This window comes from Pelobates fuscus, chromosome 3, assembly GCF_036172605.1.
Source record: "Pelobates fuscus isolate aPelFus1 chromosome 3, aPelFus1.pri, whole genome shotgun sequence".
NCBI lineage: Eukaryota > Metazoa > Chordata > Amphibia > Anura > Pelobatidae > Pelobates > Pelobates fuscus.
Genome location: NC_086319.1, coordinates 330,182,974 through 330,204,883, shown reverse-complemented (window position 1 = coordinate 330,204,883; position 21,910 = coordinate 330,182,974). Strand labels below are relative to the sequence as shown.

The following is a 21,910-nucleotide window of genomic DNA, read 5'->3' as shown; positions in this document are numbered from 1 at the left end:
AACAAGAATGATAGATAGATATTGTATAATTATATGATTATTTGAGCTGTAGAAATTGCTTCTAAATTACTCGTAAATTACTCAAAGCATACATACTTGAGTTCACTGAAGGACAAAGTTCACAAGGGTTTCCCCACCCTTTGAGCCCAAGAGAGCAACAACACGAAGCCTTTGAAACACCAATTCCTACTTCGGTGCTGCAGGACAACTCTCCGTTATCTCCCCGAGGTTTTGTTTCCAAATAGCAACTGCCAGACCTGGTATCTGCAGGCAAAGAAGAGACATGTTTAATAATAACATCATAAAAAGACATGAGCATCATCATTCTCTCTGAATTCTTTCTTATACCTGAATGAAATATGTAAATTCTATTTAGTGTTTATTTAGTGTTCTATGTAGCTTAAGAGTACACAAAACACAGGGCCTGTGCTACCATTTGATCGTGTTTTACCTGTAGCTGCAGAATGTAATGCCCAATGTATCTTGTCACTGTAGAAAACAAATACCTTATTGTCATATGTACATGTATGTCTTCAGTCCAGTACATCTGTAAGGATGCACACAAACCTAACCTAATATACTGTAATCGTGGCTTTTGTGAGTTATGTTGCCCTTGTATTGCCTTATATATTATGTAGGTAAATAATTGTTTCGATATATTTTGTAACAAAGGACATTTTAGTAAAGTTCGGGTTTTTCTGCATGCTTATATTTCTTATTTATGTTCTGCTTAGGGTTTGCTTTCTGTGGATAGCTCTCAGTATTGAGTAATGGTTAATTATTATATTGTGAAGACAGATATTTATACTTATAAAAGGCAGAAATGAGTGATATTATGGAGCAAAGTGCTAAATAGGAGCTATCACCTTGGAAACCTAGAGAATATTTCTCAACATTTAGCACTTTGCACCCAGCATAGCATCTGTTTTGGCTAATATCTCCTCCTTTGAGTACATCTCCTCTAGAACTCTAGAAAAGGTGATGAGAATGTGTTTTTTTCTTGAAAAAACATAAACAGGTTATTGTTATAGACTATTAATGACCTATATCACAATAGTTTCTGAAAATATATCCAAATAAATTAATGATCTGGCAGGAAGAGTAGCTGTGATATGTTAAAATGATGTTCTGATTTTTCATTTCCCATGTTCTATGTAAAATATTAAACGGTATTCTGGAAATGGTCATTTGGAGCTTTATGGACTGATAAATGATATCAGTACAAATTCTAATTAATGCTAAAAGAACAAATGCACTCATGAGCATGACAATGAGAGCACGCATGCACTGGAATTCACGTAGCTTGTACTAGACTTCTTTTTCTGCAATACTAAATAAAAAGCCATTGAGAATGAATGTTTCCTTGGTCATTTAAAAAAAAAAAAAAAAATTTCATACCAACACATCCAACCCGGGTTGGGTTAAGTTCGAAATCTGGAGGACATTCACAGTTGTAGCTGCCTGGTGTGTTTTCACAAGTGCCACTGATGCATACTGTTAGATCGGCACACTCATCCACATCTGGAAAATTAAACACAATTATGACAAGAGCGTTAATTTAATGAAGATTTATTGGTAGTTAATGTAGTTGATACTACTCTAATGTAAGATGTCTCTGTCCAAGCCCAAAACTGGAGCATTAGGATTTGCTATTAAAACAAGTCCATATGGTTTTGACTGTACGTCTATCTCTTGGAAATCCTTTAAGAGACTTTTTTTTTTTTAAAGATCTGCACATAAGCAATGTGTGCTGTGTACAGTTGAAAATACTGTAAAATAAACATAGTACCTATTTTAACTGTGTAACTGTGATTATAAGTGATTATTGTGTCTGAAGTCTCCTTGTGCCATCCTTCATTTCAGTATTAAACCATTTTTTATGTTTAAACTAAAAGCAAGAGTCCCCAGTAACAGTCTCCTGTGTGCTGCTAGGGCTAATGAAAAAGTATTGGCCTCAGCAGCAATGGGTGGCTGTGATTGGATGGGAGTGTCAGCTGAACGTTTTAGCCTATCACAGCTCCCATTGCTGGTATGAATTAGTATGGCTTGAAGGAAGTGTGTAATCTCTGCCTTAGCCACAACTTGAGTGCGGACACTTATTTAATTTTAAGCTGATTGTAAATGGTTTAACACCAAATGGAGGGGGACTCCAGGCATTATAACCAATTCAATGATATGTAGTGATGTTAGTGCCTACAGGATCCCTTTAAAGTAACTTTATATATAAAAAGAAGAAGACAATAAAGATGTGTAAATGCCAATAATAATGTGAAATAGAGAGAGAGAAAAAAAAAGACAGAGTAGAGGAACACTAAAGGAAGGTTATCTAGCCTGGATTTTTAACATATATTTTTAACATATTTCCGAATATTTGGAGATAGATACAACGCTCTTATTTGCAAATGTCTGAAAAAAAACACACTAAAATTGTACCTACTTGAAACTGAGACTAGAAATTTGAATCTTATCTTACCCGTGCAATTGCCTCCGCTTCTGTCCAGCTCATATCCAGGGTCACAATCACATCTGAACAACCCCGGCAAATTTTTGCAAGTTCCATAAACACAGATGTTGGGGAGAATGCACTCATCAATATCTAAAAATGGAGAAAATGATGATGTTGTTGAAAAATAAACAAAAAAACTTCAATGTCTTGGCACTAGGCCATCAGATATAAGTATAAACTCGGCAACAGAATACATTTCTCAAATGTAAAGATGGTATTATTTTATTATTAGTGGATATTAAAACACAAAGCTAAAAATCAGGGGCTCAATATATTACCTATATCTTAATCGACATTTTAGCTTGTGAAAGAGCAACATAACTTTATTCAAGTCTGTGTATTAACAATTTGTGTTCTACTGCAGGTTGGATAAAACAAACATGAATAACTTATTATAAGTGACGTATTTTTATTGTTAGAGAGCAGACACATAAAAACTCTTCTAAAAATTAAAGGGTTGATAAACAGAGCTGTGCATGTACGTAGAAAAATAATATGAGCAATTTGCTGCAGGGATTATGATGGTTAGAGCACTAACTGTGCAGTGACTCTAACATAGAACTGAAAAAGATGTAATAGAACCTACAGTAAAGGACAGCTTGTGCTACCATCATGTTACTTTTAATGTTTTTGATCCTAAGTTGATCCTAAATTATCTGTTCTTTCCAAACCATTGCCAACCTATTGCTGTTTCTCTCGTTTAGCACACCTGTAAAGATTATGTAGCCTTTTTAGCCCATTAGCCCAAATTTTCTGGTCAAACTATTAATGAAGTTTGGTATTTTGGGTGAGTTGCTGCTGTACCTTCACAAACTTTTCCATCAACGCTTGGTAAGAAACCCATGTCGCAATCACAACGGTATCCTCCAGGAGAGTTCAGACACTGTCCATTGCCACATAAATTCAAGTTTTCGGAGCACTCATCAATATCTGTTCAAAAGAGCAGACAGGTTAATTGATCAGACTTTCATTTAATTGCACACCATATACAGAACATAAAACATATTTTTAGAATTTCACCACCATGTACAGTCAGGGACGTTTTAGCCGCGAGGTAAACAAGGCATTTGCCTTGGGCGGCATTTTCCAGGGGGCGGCAAAAAAAGACGCCCCCAAATGCCCAGGGCAAATGTCTTGTTAGCCTTGCGGCTAACTGACATGCCGGTCGGGCTGCTGGGCTGGTTGCAGGGCGGGTGGGCGGCTGGCGAGTGAGAGAGCTCCCCCTGAGCTGTCTGCTCAGCTCCCTCGCGCGCCGCAGAGTGAGGCTGGGAGCCGGAATATGATGTCGAGGGAGCTGAGCAGACAGCTCAGAGGAAGTGCTCCCTCGCCAGTCGCCCGCCCGCCCTGCAACCAGCCCAGCAGCCCGACCGGCAGCCCCACTAGACCCCAGGGAGATAGAGAACTCCCTCCCCCCCCCCAGCATTCCCAAAGGTAAGGAGACAGGGGGGTAAAAAAAAAAAGTGTTAATGTGAGTGTGTGTGTGTATATATGTCATAGAAACATAGAAACATAGAATGTGACGGCAGATAAGAACCATTCGGCCCATCTAGTCTGCCCAGTTTTCTAAATACTTTCATTAGTCCCTGGCATTATCTTATAGTCAGGATAGCCTTATGCCTATCCCACGCATGCTTAAACTCCTTTACGGTGTTAACCTCTACCACTTCAGCTGGAAGGCTATTCCATGCATCCACTACCCTCTCAGTAAAGTAATACTTCCTGATATTATTTTTAAACCTTTGTCCCTCTAATTTAAGACTATGTCCTCTGGTTGTGGTAGTTTTTCTTCTTTTAAATATAGTCTCCTCCTTTACTGTGTTGATTCCCTTTATATATTTAAATGTTTCTATCATATCCCCCCTGTCTTGTCTTTCCTCCAAGCTATACATGTTAAGATCCTTTAACCTTTCCTGGTAAGTTTTATCCTTCAATCCATGAACCAGTTTAGTAGCCCTTCTCTGAACTCTCTCTAAAGTATCAATATCCTTCAGGAGATACGGTCTCCAGTACTGCGTACAATGCTCCAAGTGAGGTCTCACCAGTGTTCTGTACAATGGCATGAGCACTTCCCTCTTTCTACTGCTAATACCTCTCCCTATAAAACCAAGCATTCTGCTAGCATTTCCTGCTACTCGATTACATTGTCTGCCTACCTTTAAGTAATCTGAAATAATCACTCCTAAATCCCTTTCCTCAGATGTTGAGGTTAGGACTCTATCAAAAATTCTGTACTCTGCCCTTGGGTTTTTACATCCAAGATGCATTATCTTGCACTTATCCACATTAAATGTCAGCTGCCACAACTCTGACCATTTTTCTAGTTTACCTAAATCATTTGCCATTTGGCTTATCCCTCCTGGAATATCAACCCTGTTACATATCTTAGTATCATCCGCCAAAAGACATACCTTACCATCATGACCTTCTGCAATATCACTAATAAAAATATTAAAGAGAATGGGCCCAAGTACAAATCCCTGAGGTACCCCACTGGTGACAAGACCATACTTTGAATATACTCCATTGGCTACAACCCTCTATTGCCTGTCACTCAGCCACTGCCTTACCCATTCAACAATATTGGAATCCAAACTCAAAGATTGCAGTTTATTGATAAGCCTTCTATGTGCAACAGTGTCAAAAGCCTTACTGAAATCTAGGTAAGCAATGTCTACTGCACCACCCTGATCTATAATTTTAGTTACCCAATCAAAAAAATCAATAAGATTAGTTTGGCATGATCTCCCTGAAGTAAACCCATGTTGTCTCTGATCTTGAAATCCATGTGTTTTTAGATGTTCAACAATCCTATCCTTTAACATGGTTTCCATCACTTTCCCCACTACTGAAGTAAGGCTTACTGGCCTATAGTTGCCCGACTCCTCCTTATTACCTTTCTTGTGAATGGGCACAACATTCGCTAACTTCCAATCTTCTGGGACTACTCCTGTTAACAATGATTGGTTAAATAAATCTGTTAATGGTTTTGCTAGTACACCACTAAGCTCTTTTAATAGCTTTGGGTGTATTCCATCAGGTCCCATTGACTTATTTGTCTTTACTTTTGACAGTTGAAATAGAACCTCTTCCTCTGTAAACTCACATGTAATAAATGACTCATTTATCCTTTTTTTTAACAGAGGTCCCTTTCCTTCATTTTCAGCTGTAAATACCGAACACAAATATTCATTGAGGCAGTCAGCTAGACCTTTATCCTCATCTACATACCTTCCTTCTTTTGTTTTTAATCTAACTAATCCTTGTTTTAACTTTTCTTTTCTCATTTATGTATCTAAAAAAAGTTTTGTCCCCCTTTTTTACTGACTGTGCTATTTTCTCTTCTGTGTGTGATTTGGAAGCTCTTATAACTTGCTTAGCCTCTTTCTGCCTAATCTTATAGGTCATTCTGTCTTCCTCACTCTGGGTTTTTTTATAATTACTAAATGCTAACTTTTTGTTTTTTACTATTTTGGCCACATCTGCGGAGTACCACAGTGGTTTCTTGAATTTTTTGCTTTTACTGACAAGCCTAATGCAATTTTCTGTTGCCTTCAGTAGTGCAGCTTTTAAATAATCCCATTTATTTTGGACTCCATTTAAGTTGCTCCAGTCTGATAATGACTCCTTTACACATATTCTAATTTTAGAAAAGTCTGTTTTTCTAAAGTCTAAAACTTTTGTTTTTGTGTGGTGTGACTCAGTCACTGTTCTTATATTAAACCACACTGACTGATGATCACTGGATCCTAAACTTTCACCTACAGTAATATCTGATACCAAATCTCCATTTGTTAACACTAAATCTAGTATGGCCTCTTTACGAGTTGGCTCCTCAACGACTTGTTTTAGAGACAATCCCAGTAGGGAGTTTAGAATATGTGTGCTTCTGGCACAAGTAGCTATTTTTGTTTTCCAATTCACATCAGGAAGATTAAAGTCACCCATGGTGATAACTTCCCCCTTCATTGTCATTTTAGCTATTTCTTCAACTAGTAGATTATCTAACTCTTCAATTTGTCCTGGGGGCCTATAAATCACACCTACACGAACTACTGTGTGATTACCAAATTCTAACGTAACCCAAATGGACTCTATGTTCGTCTCACTAACCTTTATTAGGCTAGATTTTATGCTATCCTTCACATACAGGGCCACCCCTCCCCCTTTCTTGCCTTCCCTGTCTTTTCTATATAAAGAGTACCCTGGTATTGCTATGTCCCAGTCATTTTTTTCATTATACCATGTCTCAGTAACAGCGACTAAATCTACACTATCATTTGCCATTATTGCCACAAGTTCATGGATCTTATTCCCTAAACTGCGAGCATTTGTAGACATGACTCTAAGCTTATCATTTTTTAACACACTTGCTACAGGCACCTTCTGTCCTTGTTTTGGGGGACAATTGGATTGATGTTTTATCACCCTTTTGCCCCCCCCTCCTAGTTTAAATACATCTTAGCAAAACCTCTGAACTGCTCACTGAGAACATTTGTTCCCTTTTGAGAAAGATGCAAACCATCTTTTTTGTACAGTTTATTTCCATTCCAAACAGAGCTACCATGAGCAATAAAGCCAAATCCTTGCTCCCAACACCATTCACCAAGCCACAAGTTAAAGTCCCTAATACGCATCCGCCTGCCATTCTGAGTGTTATGCACAGGCAGAACTTCAGAGAATGACAGTGTGGAAGCAACCTGCCGTATATCATTGGCAAAAACATTAAAAACTTCCTTAACCTCTGAAACCTCATTGCAAGCCAAGTCATTTGTCCCTAAATGGACAAGTACATCCAATTCCCCTTCCTGCTTTGCTTGCTTAACAATATTACAGATACGTCTCCTGTCTCTGTGAGCAGTAGCTCCGGGAAGACACTTCACAATACCACCATTGTCCATCTCCACACCTCTTATGATGGAATCCCCCAACAACAACTGCTTTCTATTAGGCCTCATCATAGTCTTCAAGCCTCTCTGCACAACACCGCTGGCCTCAATGCCTCTCTCCACAACAGCACTAGCCTCAGTGCCTCTCTCCACAACACCTCTAGCCTCAGTGCCTCTCTGCACAACACCACTAGCCTCAGTGCCTCTCTGCACAACACCACTAGCCTCAGTGCCTCTCTGCACAACACCACTAGCCTCAGTGCCTCTCTGCACAACACCACTAGCCTCAGTGCCTCTCTGCACAACACCACTAGCCTCAGTGCCTCTCTGCACAACACCACTAGCCTCAGTGCCTCTCTGCACAACACCACTAGCCTCAGTGCCTGTCTCCATGACACCATTACACTCTGAAAGAGCAGAAAATGAATTATGTAGAACAACAGACTGTGCAATATGCCTTTTATCCACAACTCTAAGTCTACCAGATCCTACAGTAATCCATCTGCCATTCCTAGTATGTCTCTGTGGCAGTGGCTTTGCAGCAGTTCCAGCTTGAGTTTGTTTACCAGATAATTTACAAATCTCAGACTTCAAAAATACAATCTCCTGCCGCAAGATAGAGAACTGTCTACAGATTAGACAACAACTAAACCTCCAAAAAATGGAACGCGAAACAAATGCATAGCAACTATTACACTGAACTAAGTTTGCCATTCCAATGAGATCAATTATTTAAATCAAACGAATCTTAACTTTTTATTTATCCTCCTGAATACCTCAGATTACCTCCAGTTTATCTCCAGAATATCTCCAACCACAGACACTTAGAAGCAACCCTTAGAAGAAGCAACCAAGCTCTATTAGCCAAGCTAATGACAACAGCCCTTATATACTCCTAAAATCACCTCCCACTAGGAATGTTTAACACCTGGGTAGGCCTCTGCTTATTAGCAAACAATAGCTAATTTACACAGCAATCAATAGCAAGCAGCTACCTAATCCAATCAAATGCCTTATAATTACCAACAGGAAATCAAACCTTGTGCAATCAGTAAAATTTTCCTACAGATGAATCTTACCTGTAACAGTAAAAAAGAAAACTCTTAGCACAACTCTTAGACAGTTGAAGCTTCTGTAAAACTCTCCAGAATATCTCCAACCACAGACACTTAGAAGCAACACTTAGAAGAAGCAACCAAGCTCTATTAGCCAAGCTAATGACAACAGCCCTTATATACTCCTAAAATCACCTCCCACTAGGAATGTTTAACACCTGGGTAGGCCTCTGCTTATTAGCAAACAATAGCTAATTTACACAGCAATCAATAGCAAGCAGCTACCTAATCCAATCAAATGCCTTATAATTACCAACAGGAAATCAAACCTTGTACAATCAGTAACCTTTTCCTACAGATTAATCTTACCTGTAACAGTAAAAAAGAAAACTCTTAGCACAACTCTTAGACAGTTGAAGCTTCTGTAAAACTCTCCAGAATATCTCCAACCACAGACACTTAGAAGCAACACTTAGAAGAAGCAACCAAGCTCTATTGTTAGTGAGTGTGAGTGTGTCTGTTAGTGTGTGAGTGTGTGTATGTCTGTCTGTTAGTGTGTGTGTGTGTGTCTGTTAGTGTGTGTGTGTCTGTGTGTGTGTCTGTGTGTGTGTCTGTTAGTGAGTGAGTGTGTGTGTGTGTGTCTGTGTGTGTGCATATGTCTGTCTGTTAGTGAATGTGAGTGTTTCTGTTAGTGTGTGTCAGTCTGTTAGTGTGTGAGTGTGTGTGTGTGTGTGTATGTCTGTTAGTGAGTGTGAGTGTGTCTGTTAGTGTGTGTGTCAGTCTGTGAGTGTGTGTGTGTGTGTATGTCTGTTAGTGAGTGTGTGTGTGTGTGTCTGTTAGTGTGTGTGCCAGTCTGTTAGTGTGTGTGTGTCTGTTAGTGTGTGTGTGTCTGTGTGTGTGTGTGTGTTTGTTAGTGAGTGTGTGTGTGTGTGTGTGTGTGTGTGTGTGTGTGCATATGTCTGTCTGTTAGTGAATGTGAGTGTTTCTGTTAGTGTGTGTCAGTCTGTTAGTGTGTGAGTGTGTGTGTGTGTGTATGTCTGTTAGTGAGAGTGAGTGTGTCTGTTAGTGTGTGTGTGTGTCAGTCTGTGAGTGTGTGTGTGTATATGTCTGTTAGTGTGTGTGTGTCAGTCTGTTAGTGAGTGTGAGTGTGAATGTCTGTTAGTGAGTGTGAGTGTGTCTGTTAGTGTGTGTGTGTGTCAGTCTGTTAGTGTGTGAGTGTGTGTGTGGGTATGTCTGTTAGTGAGTGTGAGTGTGTCTGTTAGTGTGTGTCAGTCTGTGAGTGTGTGTGTGTATGTCTTTTAGTGAGTGTGTGTGTCTGTTAGTGTGTGAGTGTGTGAGTGTGTGTATGTCTGTCTGTTAGTGAGTGCGAGTGTGTCTGTTAGTGTGTGAGTGTGTGTGTGTGTGTGTGTATGTCTGTTAGTGAGTGTGAGTGTGTCTGTTAGTGTGTGTGTGTGTCAGTCTGTTAGTGTGTGAGTGTGTGTGTGGGTATGTCTGTTAGTGAGTGTGAGTGTGTCTGTTAGTGTGTGTCAGTCTGTGAGTGTGTGTGTGTATGTCTTTTAGTGAGTGTGTGTGTCTGTTAGTGTGTGAGTGTGTGAGTGTGTGTATGTCTGTCTGTTAGTGAGTGCGAGTGTGTCTGTTAGTGTGTGTGTGAGTGTGTCTGTTAGTGTGTGTATGTCAGTGAGTGTGTGTGTGTCTGTTAGTGAGTGTGTGTGTTTCTGTTAGCTAATGTATGCGTATCTGTCAGTGAATGTGTGTGTGTGTGTGTATTTAGAAGGCGGGGCGGGGGAAGGGTTGGGTGGGGGTGGTGGGTGGGTGAGGGGGGCGCCTGAGTTTTGTCCTGCCTAGGGCAGCACAAAACCAGGATACACCACTGTGTACAGTTCATAATGTTCTGAAAAAGCTGATATTTCTGTTTGTTGCTATGATTACAGATGGAGACTCCTCCATTTCAATAAAGATATTTTTGGCAGCAACAAGACAACTTGCTCTACCGGGGCTAATTCTCTGTTGATCTCTCTCGCTGATCTCACAGCGGTCTAAATAACCATGAAAAGAATGTAAATTACAATGAAACTATGATAAAATTATACTTTCTGCATGATAATTAAATGCTTTGGGCCAAAACACACAGCAGCAGTTTTGTTCCAGGACAAACTTGGAAAAAAATGAAAGTTTCGTAAAAGCCAGTTTGATTAGGATGAACACAATAATTATTTAATGACTATAAAAAAGGCTGCATTATAAAATAAAGACTTCTGTCTACATTTAGTTGATGCCTTTAAGTTGGCATTTTTTATGTGTCTTTAAACAAATACGAACTGCAGTCCTAATATATTACACCATGTTGTATTTTAAAAAGTTAGCATTGTTTTTCAACACTATCTTGCACACTATCTGACATATTGTGTTGTATACATACTCACCTGTGCATTCTAATCCAGTCCCAGTGTACCCCTCTTTGCACAGGCACCGGTATGATCCCATTGTATTCTTACAGTCTGCATGCGGACTACATAAATGCGTTCCATTTGAGCATTCATCAAGATCTACACAAGAGAATATGGTTAAAGCACACAATCATTTACAAGCAGCAAGTAAAAACAAAATTACAAAACATACATAATTATTTTTTTTACTAATTTAAATTGGATATTCACACCATTGCAGACAGACCCAGCCCACTTTGTACGTGAATGCATACTGTCATTTCTTTTAATTAATCAATGACTGTGCTGACTTAAGCAAAAGGTAAGTCGGATAATCGGCCATATCTTTGAGGTACTGTGACCAGACAGTATCTAGTAAATGTGAAGACCAAGTTACAGTCAGTCAGTTGCAGCCGAGTAAGGACATCTCATGGAGAATTTAAAGACTTTAGACATATACCGGTAATAATCCAAAACCTTTTATTTAATCTAGTTCAGAATCAGTTTATATGACAAAGTTAGTTAACATTGTCCAAGATTTTTCAGCACTTTAGGGTACAACAACATATCAAAAATTGTTAGAACGGAGATAATAGTGATCTAAGTTAATCTATTTATTGTTCTCCGAGTGGAACAATACCAGCATGTATCCTTATGTCCTGCACATGCGCTGGGGTTTATTTAAAAAAAAGATTAATTAAACACTATCACTGCATTTTCTTCCTTTCTTGGTGTGGTCCATTGGACCTAAACCTAGAACATATTGTTAGTTCTCTCCTCTGCATAAACAAACTAACTGTGTGTCAAATAAATGAGTACTAAAGGAAATCCCTTTGAAAACACGTTTCCAGTATTGCAAACAAATAAATAAGTGGATTTAGAAACGTGCATTAAATTAAGACATAATGAGTCTGCAATTCCAGATGTTTGGCAGATTTAACATGGAAGCACTTATTTCTTCTCTGTTTTTGTTAGAAATCAATTTATCCTCAAATATTTTAGTAAATTGAACTGCTGATAAATTTGTACTACAGATAAACAAAGCTGTATTCTTAATAATGCTTAAGAAGGGCTTAATTCTAACAAAAATTCAGAATATTGTATATGCAAACAAAAGAAAACATTGAATAGGGAACATGTCTTTCAAGTTGATGTGGACGCGAAGTCCAATAAAGATAGGAATTACAATTTGGGAACAACTAGGGTAACAGAAGTCATGGTGTGACACTGGCCGTTAGTCTACACCATATAGAAAGTCAGCATACCATGAAAGGAATTTTAAGACTGGAAACACACTTACCTGTGCATTTCACTCCATTCCCAACCCATCCTGGGCTACAGGCACATTTAAAGCTTCCTGGGGTGTTGGTGCACATGGCATGTCGATCACAGTTATGGGCTCCTATCTCGCATTCATTGATATCTACGGAAGCAAGCAGAAGATAAAATATTTAGCCAATGGTACGGTTAATGAGTTTGCGAGTCCATCTCCATGGTTCAATATGTTATCTATGTTTTATTCGGCTGTTTTACAAACTTGCATGGTTGAAACCTATTCAGTCCACGTTGCATGAGAGCAACTCAAATGGTTTTGTCTCTGGTTAAGTGTATAGAAAACAAGTTATGGTGCAGCCTGTTAGAATATGTATTATTAGTTAATACTCAACCATGACAACAAGGGTGTTTGACATGTTTCTCTAGGCCATTTCAGCACTGAGTACTATCTCTGTTAGGCCATCCATTGACTTCATCTGCAGGGTAAAGTTCAAAGGCATAAATGAAACCTACAGAGCCATTGCTAACACTCTGTCTATGTGCTTGAATTGTCTGTCCAGAACTTATATCCTTCTCTCAACACAACCTTCCAGTCATCAGGTCCTCTCACATGTTATATCTATCCTTTAACATTCTCTATTTCTCTGTTTCTTCTCATACATTCCTTGCCTACTATTTCCCTCTACAAACCCACCTACCAAGGTGCGTTACTAATTGACCAATAATAATCTGCCAAAGAAGATTGCTGAAAGTCACTAATGCTTTAACTGGCTACCCCTGTAGGCACCCATCCCTTCAACTCTGAACGCAATGCAGAGCTACAAAAGCAGGGCTTTCATAGTGTGCATCTATGCATTTATTTGTATGTCATTTGGTATGTTAATATTTTTGAAACACTAGAAATGCTAATTTTTCTAAATAATAAAATAACTTATCGTACAACATTAAACAGTTTCAACTAGTGGGAGAAACAGGACGGCTTGATAGCAAATTGAATCTCCAGAAAATGGGGAATTATTCTGGCTGCAATGCCAAACAAGCTGGCACCAAGCTGAGACCAATGTTCTACAGGAATATTTCTGGCTCAAAGACAAACTCTTAATGTCCCTGAACAAGAAAATTCCTACAGGCAATCCTGTTACTGAATATTGGTGTAATCATAATAGCAAGCTTTTTTTTCTCTATATAATTTGTTAATAGGAAGCACATTGAATGCACTGCTTTTAGTTCCCATCTATGAATACACTGTTACAAGAAAAAAAAATAATATTCAATTCTAGCCAACATGATAAAAATCACTCAAAGCAGGAAACCAGTATTTAAGAAAAGTTAAAATAGCTAATTTTGGCATCAACTGTAAGGAAAGACTATTAGAATTTGGAAAGGTAATTTTTACAATGACATATTGAGTGATACGTTGAATTCACGATGATGCCTGCTCTGCATGATAAATGATCACTATATTTAATGTTGCAAGCAGCAGACAAAGAAGGAGAAGATTGCATTGCAATTCTGGTCTCCAGACTATAGTATTCAAATGGTAATTACATAGCAGATAACGGCTGAACTTTTTTGATTTTTAAAAAAATATGTTTTATCTATTTTTGGCGTGTTTTAAAAACTTTGCCAACTGTTTTTTTTTTTTTTTTATGAAGTTGGTCTTCCAATGCATCCCGTGGCTACAACGTAAACCATTTATGTGTTTGCTTACCAAGGGCTTAACCAGTTTACGGACTGGGCACGGCATACCCTTGTTATTGTGAAAATACATTGGTCTTACAAGGGCGAGGGTTAAGCGATTATTTTATTTTATTTCTTAGGCTTCAATATTACTCCTTCTCCGATTCTGTTCTGAGTCAATGTGGCAAATAGTTGAATAGTTATCAAGTTAGACGCCCACGCCATAAAACAGGACCAATAAAGAAACAAGTAAATCTTCTTTTTTTTTTTTTTTTTGCATTCTTTTTAGTTATTTTAATAATACACATATTTTTTTTATTAACAAACATGCACGCAGAGAAAAAGCACAAGGAGTTTCTCCTTCTTCTGTTAGAACCCCTATGGGGCTTTCCTACTTAGCTCATTAAACACTGCAGGAGCATTCTTTTGTTGTGATTCAAACTTCTAGTTCTTTTCCAAAACTGTCACGAACTGCTGTTTCTTCTTGACAAATCCGGAATCCAGCACCTTGGGTTAATCATGTATATATATATATACGTAGGATGCAAAAAGGTTGGTAGCAGACTTCCACCTTTTCTAAATGTACACAGCAAATAGGACTACTGCAAAAAGTCCCACCAATATACCTACATTCCTGGATGTTGATAGGAGCTAAATCGAACGAATTCCAATTGGAGCCGACAGAGTTGCCCCCATTTTGATCCTTTGTACAAACATGTGCATACACTGTACTTTTCCCATAGCACGGTTTGCGATATCAATATATCACACATCATGTTTGTGAAATGGGAAGCATGTGATGTAGTGTGAGAAGAGATACAAATGATTTCCCTCTGCTAGAACATCTTCATTAAGGATTGAGAGTAAGCTCTAGAGAATTCCTCATTTTGCTTAACAAACACATACTATAAATATCATGTCAGTTAGGAAACAAGAAAGGATTGAACAAACTCTTCTCATTCCATGGAGGAAAGGCAATCCAACATAACTTTAGCAGTCAGTAGCAGATAGGCAAATGACCCTACTCCGCTGTATTACAATTGTTTATAATGCAAACATATTCCGCAATGCTGTACATAGAAACATAGAATGTGACGGCAGATAAGAAACATTCGGCCCATCTAGTCTGCCCAGTTTTCTAAATACTTTCATTAGTCCCTGGCCTTCTCTTATAGTTAGGATAGCCTTATGCCTATCCCACACATGATTAAACTCCTTTACTGTGTTAACCTCTACCACTTCAGCTGGAAGGCTATTCCATGCATCCACTACCCTCTCAGTAAAGCAATACTTCCTGATATTATTTTTAAACATTTGTCCCTCTAATTTAAGACTATGTCCTCTTGTTGTGGTAGTTTTTCTTCTTTTAAATATAGTCTCCTCCTTTACTGTGTTGATTCCCTTTATGTATTTAAATGTTTCTATCATATCCCCCCTGTCTCGTCTTTCCTCCAAGCTATACATGTTAAGATCCTTTAACCTTTCCTGGTAAGTTTTATCCTGCAATCCATGAAACAGTTTAGTAGCCCTTCTCTCAACTCTCTCTAAAGTATCAATATCCTTCTGGAGATTCGTTCTCCAGTACTGCTTACAATAATGTACAATAGGTAACGATAAACCTTTACTTCTAAAAAAAATAAAACACACATAGAATACATAGGAAATAGGTAGGTGAAGTCAAGCTAACAATCTAAAGGGATAAGGAACAAATGGAAGTGAGGAATTAAGCGATGTGAATGTATCTGAGTATGGGAGGGGTGTTTGGAGGAGGGAGCACAGTAGACGGGAGACAGCATTGAGGGGATGGGTTGTAGGGGATGAGGACTTAATGGAAGAGCAGCCAGGCTTCTCTAAAGAAGTGTGTATTTTAGGATTTTTTTTGAAGGACTGCAGAGTCAGAGAAATTTGGATGAACTTTGAGCTGGACCCTTAATGAAACAGGAAGCCAGTGTAGAGACTAATTGAACAGTGTGGTGAGAGAATTCTTGGATGTAAGGTAGAGGAGTCTGGAAGAGGCATCATTATGGACTGTAGATGGGCAGCCTGGGCACTTTTCAGTCTAACAAGCAGGTTACAAAATCAAGAGCACGGAAAAGTGTCTTGGTTGCAGCCTGAGAAAGGGCAAACACGAGAAATGTTTTTAAGGTGAAAGTGACAGGATTTCGTGATAGATTTTATGTAATGAAAGGTCAGAGTCAAAAGCACACCAAGGCAATATGCGTGCAGGGTAGAGATTATGATCACACTCTTGACCTTAGGGAAAACAGGAATAGGTGTAGCATTAGAGGGAGGAAAGACAAGGAGTTCGGTCTTGGTGAGGTTGAGTTATGGGACTCGTGAAGTGAGGATAGGCAGTCAGTGACACGAAGACAGTTGCTTCTTACTTCTTGGGGGGTAAAATTTTGCACATGGATATTGGTGGTGTGAATTATATGGACAGCAATGGACCTACTTCAAGTTGAAAGAGATAGAAAAGAGAAGGTCCATGCAACAATTTCAAAGTTCCAGAGTTGAATGCAATCAACAAGTGCAAAATATAGCCAGTGAAATAATGCAGGAGAGTTAGAGAGAAAAATGAAGAGAAAGGTGAGATGCTTTTACAACATAGGGCTCTTGGACCCTCGAACGCATTGACTTCTTTGGACTAAGGTGGAAATTGGAATGAGTTTACACCATTCAGCTAACACCAACAAAAACAGGCAATAGAAATACCAAAAAATGTTAAACATTTTCATGCCTTACAGCATTAGAAGAATGTGTTTTATGCAATAGAAAGTGACTTTAAAGCCCCAAGGAATGTTAACCACGTGTAAAGGTGTGCAGAGGTTCTCTTTACATGAATTATTGCACACCCTCTTTCTCTCAATATGTATACTGACAAAATGACCATATCTAGGACCTAGCCGACTGAGCTGGACTGAATGTTTATTGTGCGGAGTTGCTATGTGGATTGTGGTAATTTACTATGTGGTTTTGTCCAAACCAATATGGGATGTTTATTAAAAATGATCCAAAACCAATCTTCCCAGGGAAATTTGTATTCATGCAAATCTTGGAGCACTGAGTATGTATCAGATTGATCTCCTGCCTAACTGTCACTCACCCCTGTAATAACTCCCTGGGAACAGTTTAGTTAAGGAAATGCAACTGTGTGAAATAATTTCTACCCAGCAAGAGAAGAGATATTTAGCAAAATACCAATAATTCTATTTCTAGCATTAACTTTAAATGGTTAACCCTTTGAGTCAAAGAGTTGCTGGTGGTGATAAACATACTTATTAGTAAATAGCCATTTTTTCATTTTTCTTGACCTTGTATTCAATAATGGATGCTGCACGAGACTCTCTTGGGATCATTTTTGAAAAGCGACACTGAGTCAAAGTATTAAAAGTAGAGCAAACACCATAGAGACCAGTGGAATATTTGTAATTAGTGTTCCACTTTCAGCACTTGAGCACAGGAAAGCTCTTTATAAACAACACCAGTGGGTACCCGTCAGCATCAGGACTGTCAATCTATGTGCTGGTCCACATTCATTACAAACAGTTCAAGTCTCTAATGTAAGGAACACTCTTCCACATTTAATTTAATTTAAAATGTTCTACTAATTTAATAATGTATATATCTGCCCCCATTTTCAAGTATAATACTGTTCTACTGACCAGATTCTAAATCACAGGTTGTCAATTAGTGTTGACCGAAGGCAGCCCTTAACTCTTTGGGAACAGCAACTTCCATGATGCTTTGCCATACATAAACCTGGTTTAACAACAGCTGAATGACTACCTTTTGGCAACCCCCTTGTCTCAATGTTCACAGCCATTGCTTTTAAACGGTGCTATAACAAAAGTGTTTTTGCCATGTTACAAATGTTTTTGCTGTGGTGATCTCTATAGCACGAGGTCCGTGATTCTCCTCTTCCAAAATGCACAGTATCATTCTAATTAGAAAATATTACTCACAATGTATTTCATGGAAATGGTTATGTAGTCACTGCATAAAATACTTTCAGCTTTTCATCTAGCACAGGCCTCCCACTTTGCTGGATCAGACCACACTACACTAAAAATTATCTTCATCCTCCTTGAAAGACTAGCTTTACGGCTGGATAACTACCATATGTCAAGGAATTTTCATCCTCCCTGAATGGTCTACAGTTAAGCTAGACTGCAACAGAAAGTCAAAGCACATGTACTGATAGAAAAAAAGGAGATAAGGAGTAATAGCAAATGACATGCCTGTATAAATATACTGTATTTCCAGCCTTCAGCGTATGAATTCTACATACCCCAGGGACACCTCGCTTTTCCACCTCAGAGCCAGGCATATCAGGTTCTGAACAAGGTGAGCTTAACATCTATATATATATATATATATATATATGTTTAGTCACTATTGTTGGAAACTCGCTGCACTACTGCATAATTTCTATTACTTTTCATGTCGGGAGAATATTCACCCAATATCTACCAGAGGTGTGATGCTCCCCTAAGAGCATAAAGGTTGCTTTTAAAGAGCCAGTTACTATACAGGCTCAAGTCAATCACTCTGCTCTAATATAGATGTAGTATCTATATATTCCATATTTAACATGTACTGATAGGTCTACTGTGCAACTGCTCTATTGCCCCGAGTCACAAAACATGCTCTCTCTGACATGTCTACTGTGAAGGCAGACTATAATCAGACTTAAAAGTACTTGTATCCGGGGGTGGAGCCTGAGTGGGCAAGAGGAGCAGACATGTGTGTTTGGAGCTCCAGCTAGAAAAGCGAAAAAAGTGATTTTAACCCCGGCTAAACCGTGATTACACCCCACCGATGGGCAGCTAAGAGCCCAGAGGGGACTAAGCGACTAACCCTAAGACTCTACTAAACGGATTAAGCACGGGAGACCAAAGAGACACTGCTGCGGCCTACTACACCGAAACTGGGGAGAGGCGGACGACCTCCCTGCTTCCTGGTATCCAGCGAGAGCAAGCAATCTCCTACCCACCCACCCCAACTGGACCAGAGGGGGTTCTCCCGGTCCCTACTCGACTGCACACATCAAGCGGCACAGCAGCGACATACAGACCCAGCACAGGGTATTACCAAGCAAGGAAAGACAAACCAAAATGGCGACTGTCGCATTACCTGCTGAGACGGCACACAAGCAGCGCGCACCAGCTCTCTGCTCTGCAGACCACATGTTGAGGCGGCTGAATAAGCACTTCCAAAGGCTATGGACCACTCTGGAGAACCACCTGTTATCCAAACCGCTCCAGCCCAGAGTCTGTGAATGGGGCGGCGGGAGTCGGAGGGAGCAGAGGACTCCCTCGGGCATAACGCACTCAAATAAGCCTGCACTTCCTAACACTAGCCCACCTGGGCCGAGGGCCACCAAGGGCTTGACCCTAACACGTCGTCCACACGGACGGAAGGAGGACCGCCACCGAAGGCGACAGACCACCAGATCCCCCGTTACTCCCGCTATGGGAAAGACCCGGCCCATGGAGGAGCCCGGGTCAGTGGTTTAAAGACGTCGGCCTTCATCCCGGCCTGGGGCTGGAGGGAGGACTTACCTCGCCCCCGCCGACCAGCCGCCTCCGTACCCTCCTCTGCCACATATCATACGCGGTGGAGAAAACACAAAACATCTCAAACCCTTTATATCTCCAGCAACCGACCAGGTCGAACAGGTCAGCCATGGAAGGCTCACCGCACCACAGCACACGAAAGGCAGACGAAGTCACAACTGCACCAGTGGATCACTGATCCCTGGTGGAGAGGAGAAGCGGACAAGGCACCGGGCACTCAGAACCGCAGGGTAGTGCGCAAGAAGCTCGCTGGACCTTGGCAACCAAGCTATGGCGGCCTCCCACCAAGAGGCTATCAAGCTATGTTGAATGTGCCTTCATTTACTAACTAGCAATAGCGCAAGTATTGATGTGATATCCACAGTTACTAATGTGTGCAAAGCATGATGGAGAGGCCATCTCTTTTAAAAGTGCCACTCTCGATCACTTAAAAAAAATGAGTGCAGTTAAGCTCATCTGTCTATTATGTAAATCTTAGCTAGCCAGGCAATGTTTAGTTGACTATAATCACCACTATGCACAATGAAAACATGGTATGTTTACTATCTTAAGCCTGTCGACCCCACCGTGACCTAACACAGTGGTCGTGCAAAGCTAGCATGTATTGAGTATATTTAGTATATTTACCTATACTGTCGTTAAATTACTTGATCCTTAAACGTGTACCACTCTTGTTCCATACAAAAACAAAAATGTGCACAGTAATGCCTATATGCCTCGAATGTTAACCTCACTGTTTATTCTTATCTCGCTTTTACTGTTGGGGCATAGCGAAAATGCTTGTTACCCTCATACACGTCAAAAATAAAGAATTTAAAAAAAAAAGTACTTGTATCCTCACTTGTTTTGACCACAAAATGTACTTAGCTACAAGTAAATTTGAACTGGTACAAAGCAGGGGACACTAGAATATTGTTTTTTTTTATTATTGTAGTTTATAAAATATATATGTAGATAAAATGACAAGTTGTACAAAATGCAATAGAAATTTTTTGAAAAGGCGACAAGTCAATATCATATTGACAAACCAGTGAAAAAAGAAATGAACAGAAACAGGAGACATGATTATCAAGGGAAGTCCAGGTGTGCATTTAGGGGTTCCTAAACCTCATCCAACCCCCAAGAATCTTAAATGTTATGAAAGGAGGCGAAGACATGATTTAATAGTGCAGTTAATTAGTCCATTTCATGATTGGCTGAAAGCTTTCCAAAACCTATTGACAGGAGGGTTAGTCTCAATGTGTTTGAGCTAAATAGTGGTGTGTGCCTGTACATAATAATCTTTTTGAGGAATTGTAAAACATTTCCATGCGGTGCCAGAGGGATTGACACTGTATTGTGATGCTTGTGGCTCTCAAATAGAGAGAGTTAAATTGCAAAATTTAAAGGGTTAATGTTGTTACCCTTAAGTTTCTCATAAATCATATTTCTGCCAATGTCAGAAATCTAAATGAAGCGTTTTATTGGTACATGCATTCTTAAATTACACAACAGCATTGAATAGAATAGAATTGATTTTTTTTTTGCCATGTTTTGCATTTTTCCCATACGTTTTAATGCAGATTACTGCAGGCATTCCATCTGGTGTGGAGGTAACATTATCCGGTCAAGGAGCAAAACGCTTGTCTGGACTCTACTCTTAAATCTACTTAGAAGGAGAAAATAACATCTGTGTGGGATGGGAATGCACTGCATGATGGTGGGTGGAGGCTGAACGCTGAGTGATTAGGGAAATAAAACATGTTTATTTGTTAAAATGGAAACAATCCGTAATGACAAAGCAGCTGAAAAATTTAGACAAATTCTAATGGAACCCAGAGGACCTCAGCATGGAACTTGTGAAACAATGTACATGATCTTTGGAATCTTCCTATTAAAAGGAAAATGCCATGAAAGATGTTTGTGATAATAATAATGTAGAACTCAGTTTTCCAAACATGCATCCGAGAAAAGGATTTCGCTTTAAATCTGATCTATTTGAAGCGATGAACGAATTTTTGTTTGAAATCACATAAAAATGGATGTTTTTAAGTTACTTCCACTTTTATTTGCAGATAATTATTTGAGAATTCTTTTGTTTTAGGACAACGAGAGATATGAAGACTACTACCTGACTAAACTATTGCTCCTATCATCATTTAAAACTAATGAGAACTTACTGGTTAATACCTATAACTAACCCCCCCTCCCCCTCCCCTTTTAGATAATTCATTATCCATGAACATAATATCATAGCTTCTTTACAACAACTACTTCTTACATCTCTGCCTGTATAATTAAATAATCTTCTACTCTGCCTTTCAGAAGCCACCAAATCCTCCCTTTCCTGCCTTAAATTTAATATGTGGATTTCATTTGGAGATGTGTAATCACCACTTTTTGTATTTGGCTAATTGTTGTAATAGTTACTAATTTGCTTCATTTATCTGAGCGCTACCATGGATTATGTGAAATAATGGCTAGTTTTTAAATACATTTGTGTGCTCCTATGTGAACTTTGTTGGGT

General features: G+C 39.3%; 1 protein-coding gene across 1 annotated transcript in view; it reads right to left on the bottom strand.

Annotated features, from left to right (window-relative positions):
- FBN1 (fibrillin 1) overlaps positions 1-21,910 on the bottom strand; it is a 204,699-nt gene that overhangs the window by 37,433 nt on the left and 145,356 nt on the right. Inside the window, exons 32-37 of the mRNA XM_063449025.1 lie at positions 12,174-12,296; positions 10,871-10,993; positions 3,311-3,436; positions 2,474-2,596; positions 1,399-1,521; positions 97-264 (exon numbers count right to left, since the gene is read on the bottom strand). Of these exons, the coding sequence (XP_063305095.1) occupies positions 97-264; positions 1,399-1,521; positions 2,474-2,596; positions 3,311-3,436; positions 10,871-10,993; positions 12,174-12,296 (786 nt within the window). The remainder of the gene's footprint in view (positions 1-96; positions 265-1,398; positions 1,522-2,473; positions 2,597-3,310; positions 3,437-10,870; positions 10,994-12,173; positions 12,297-21,910) is intronic.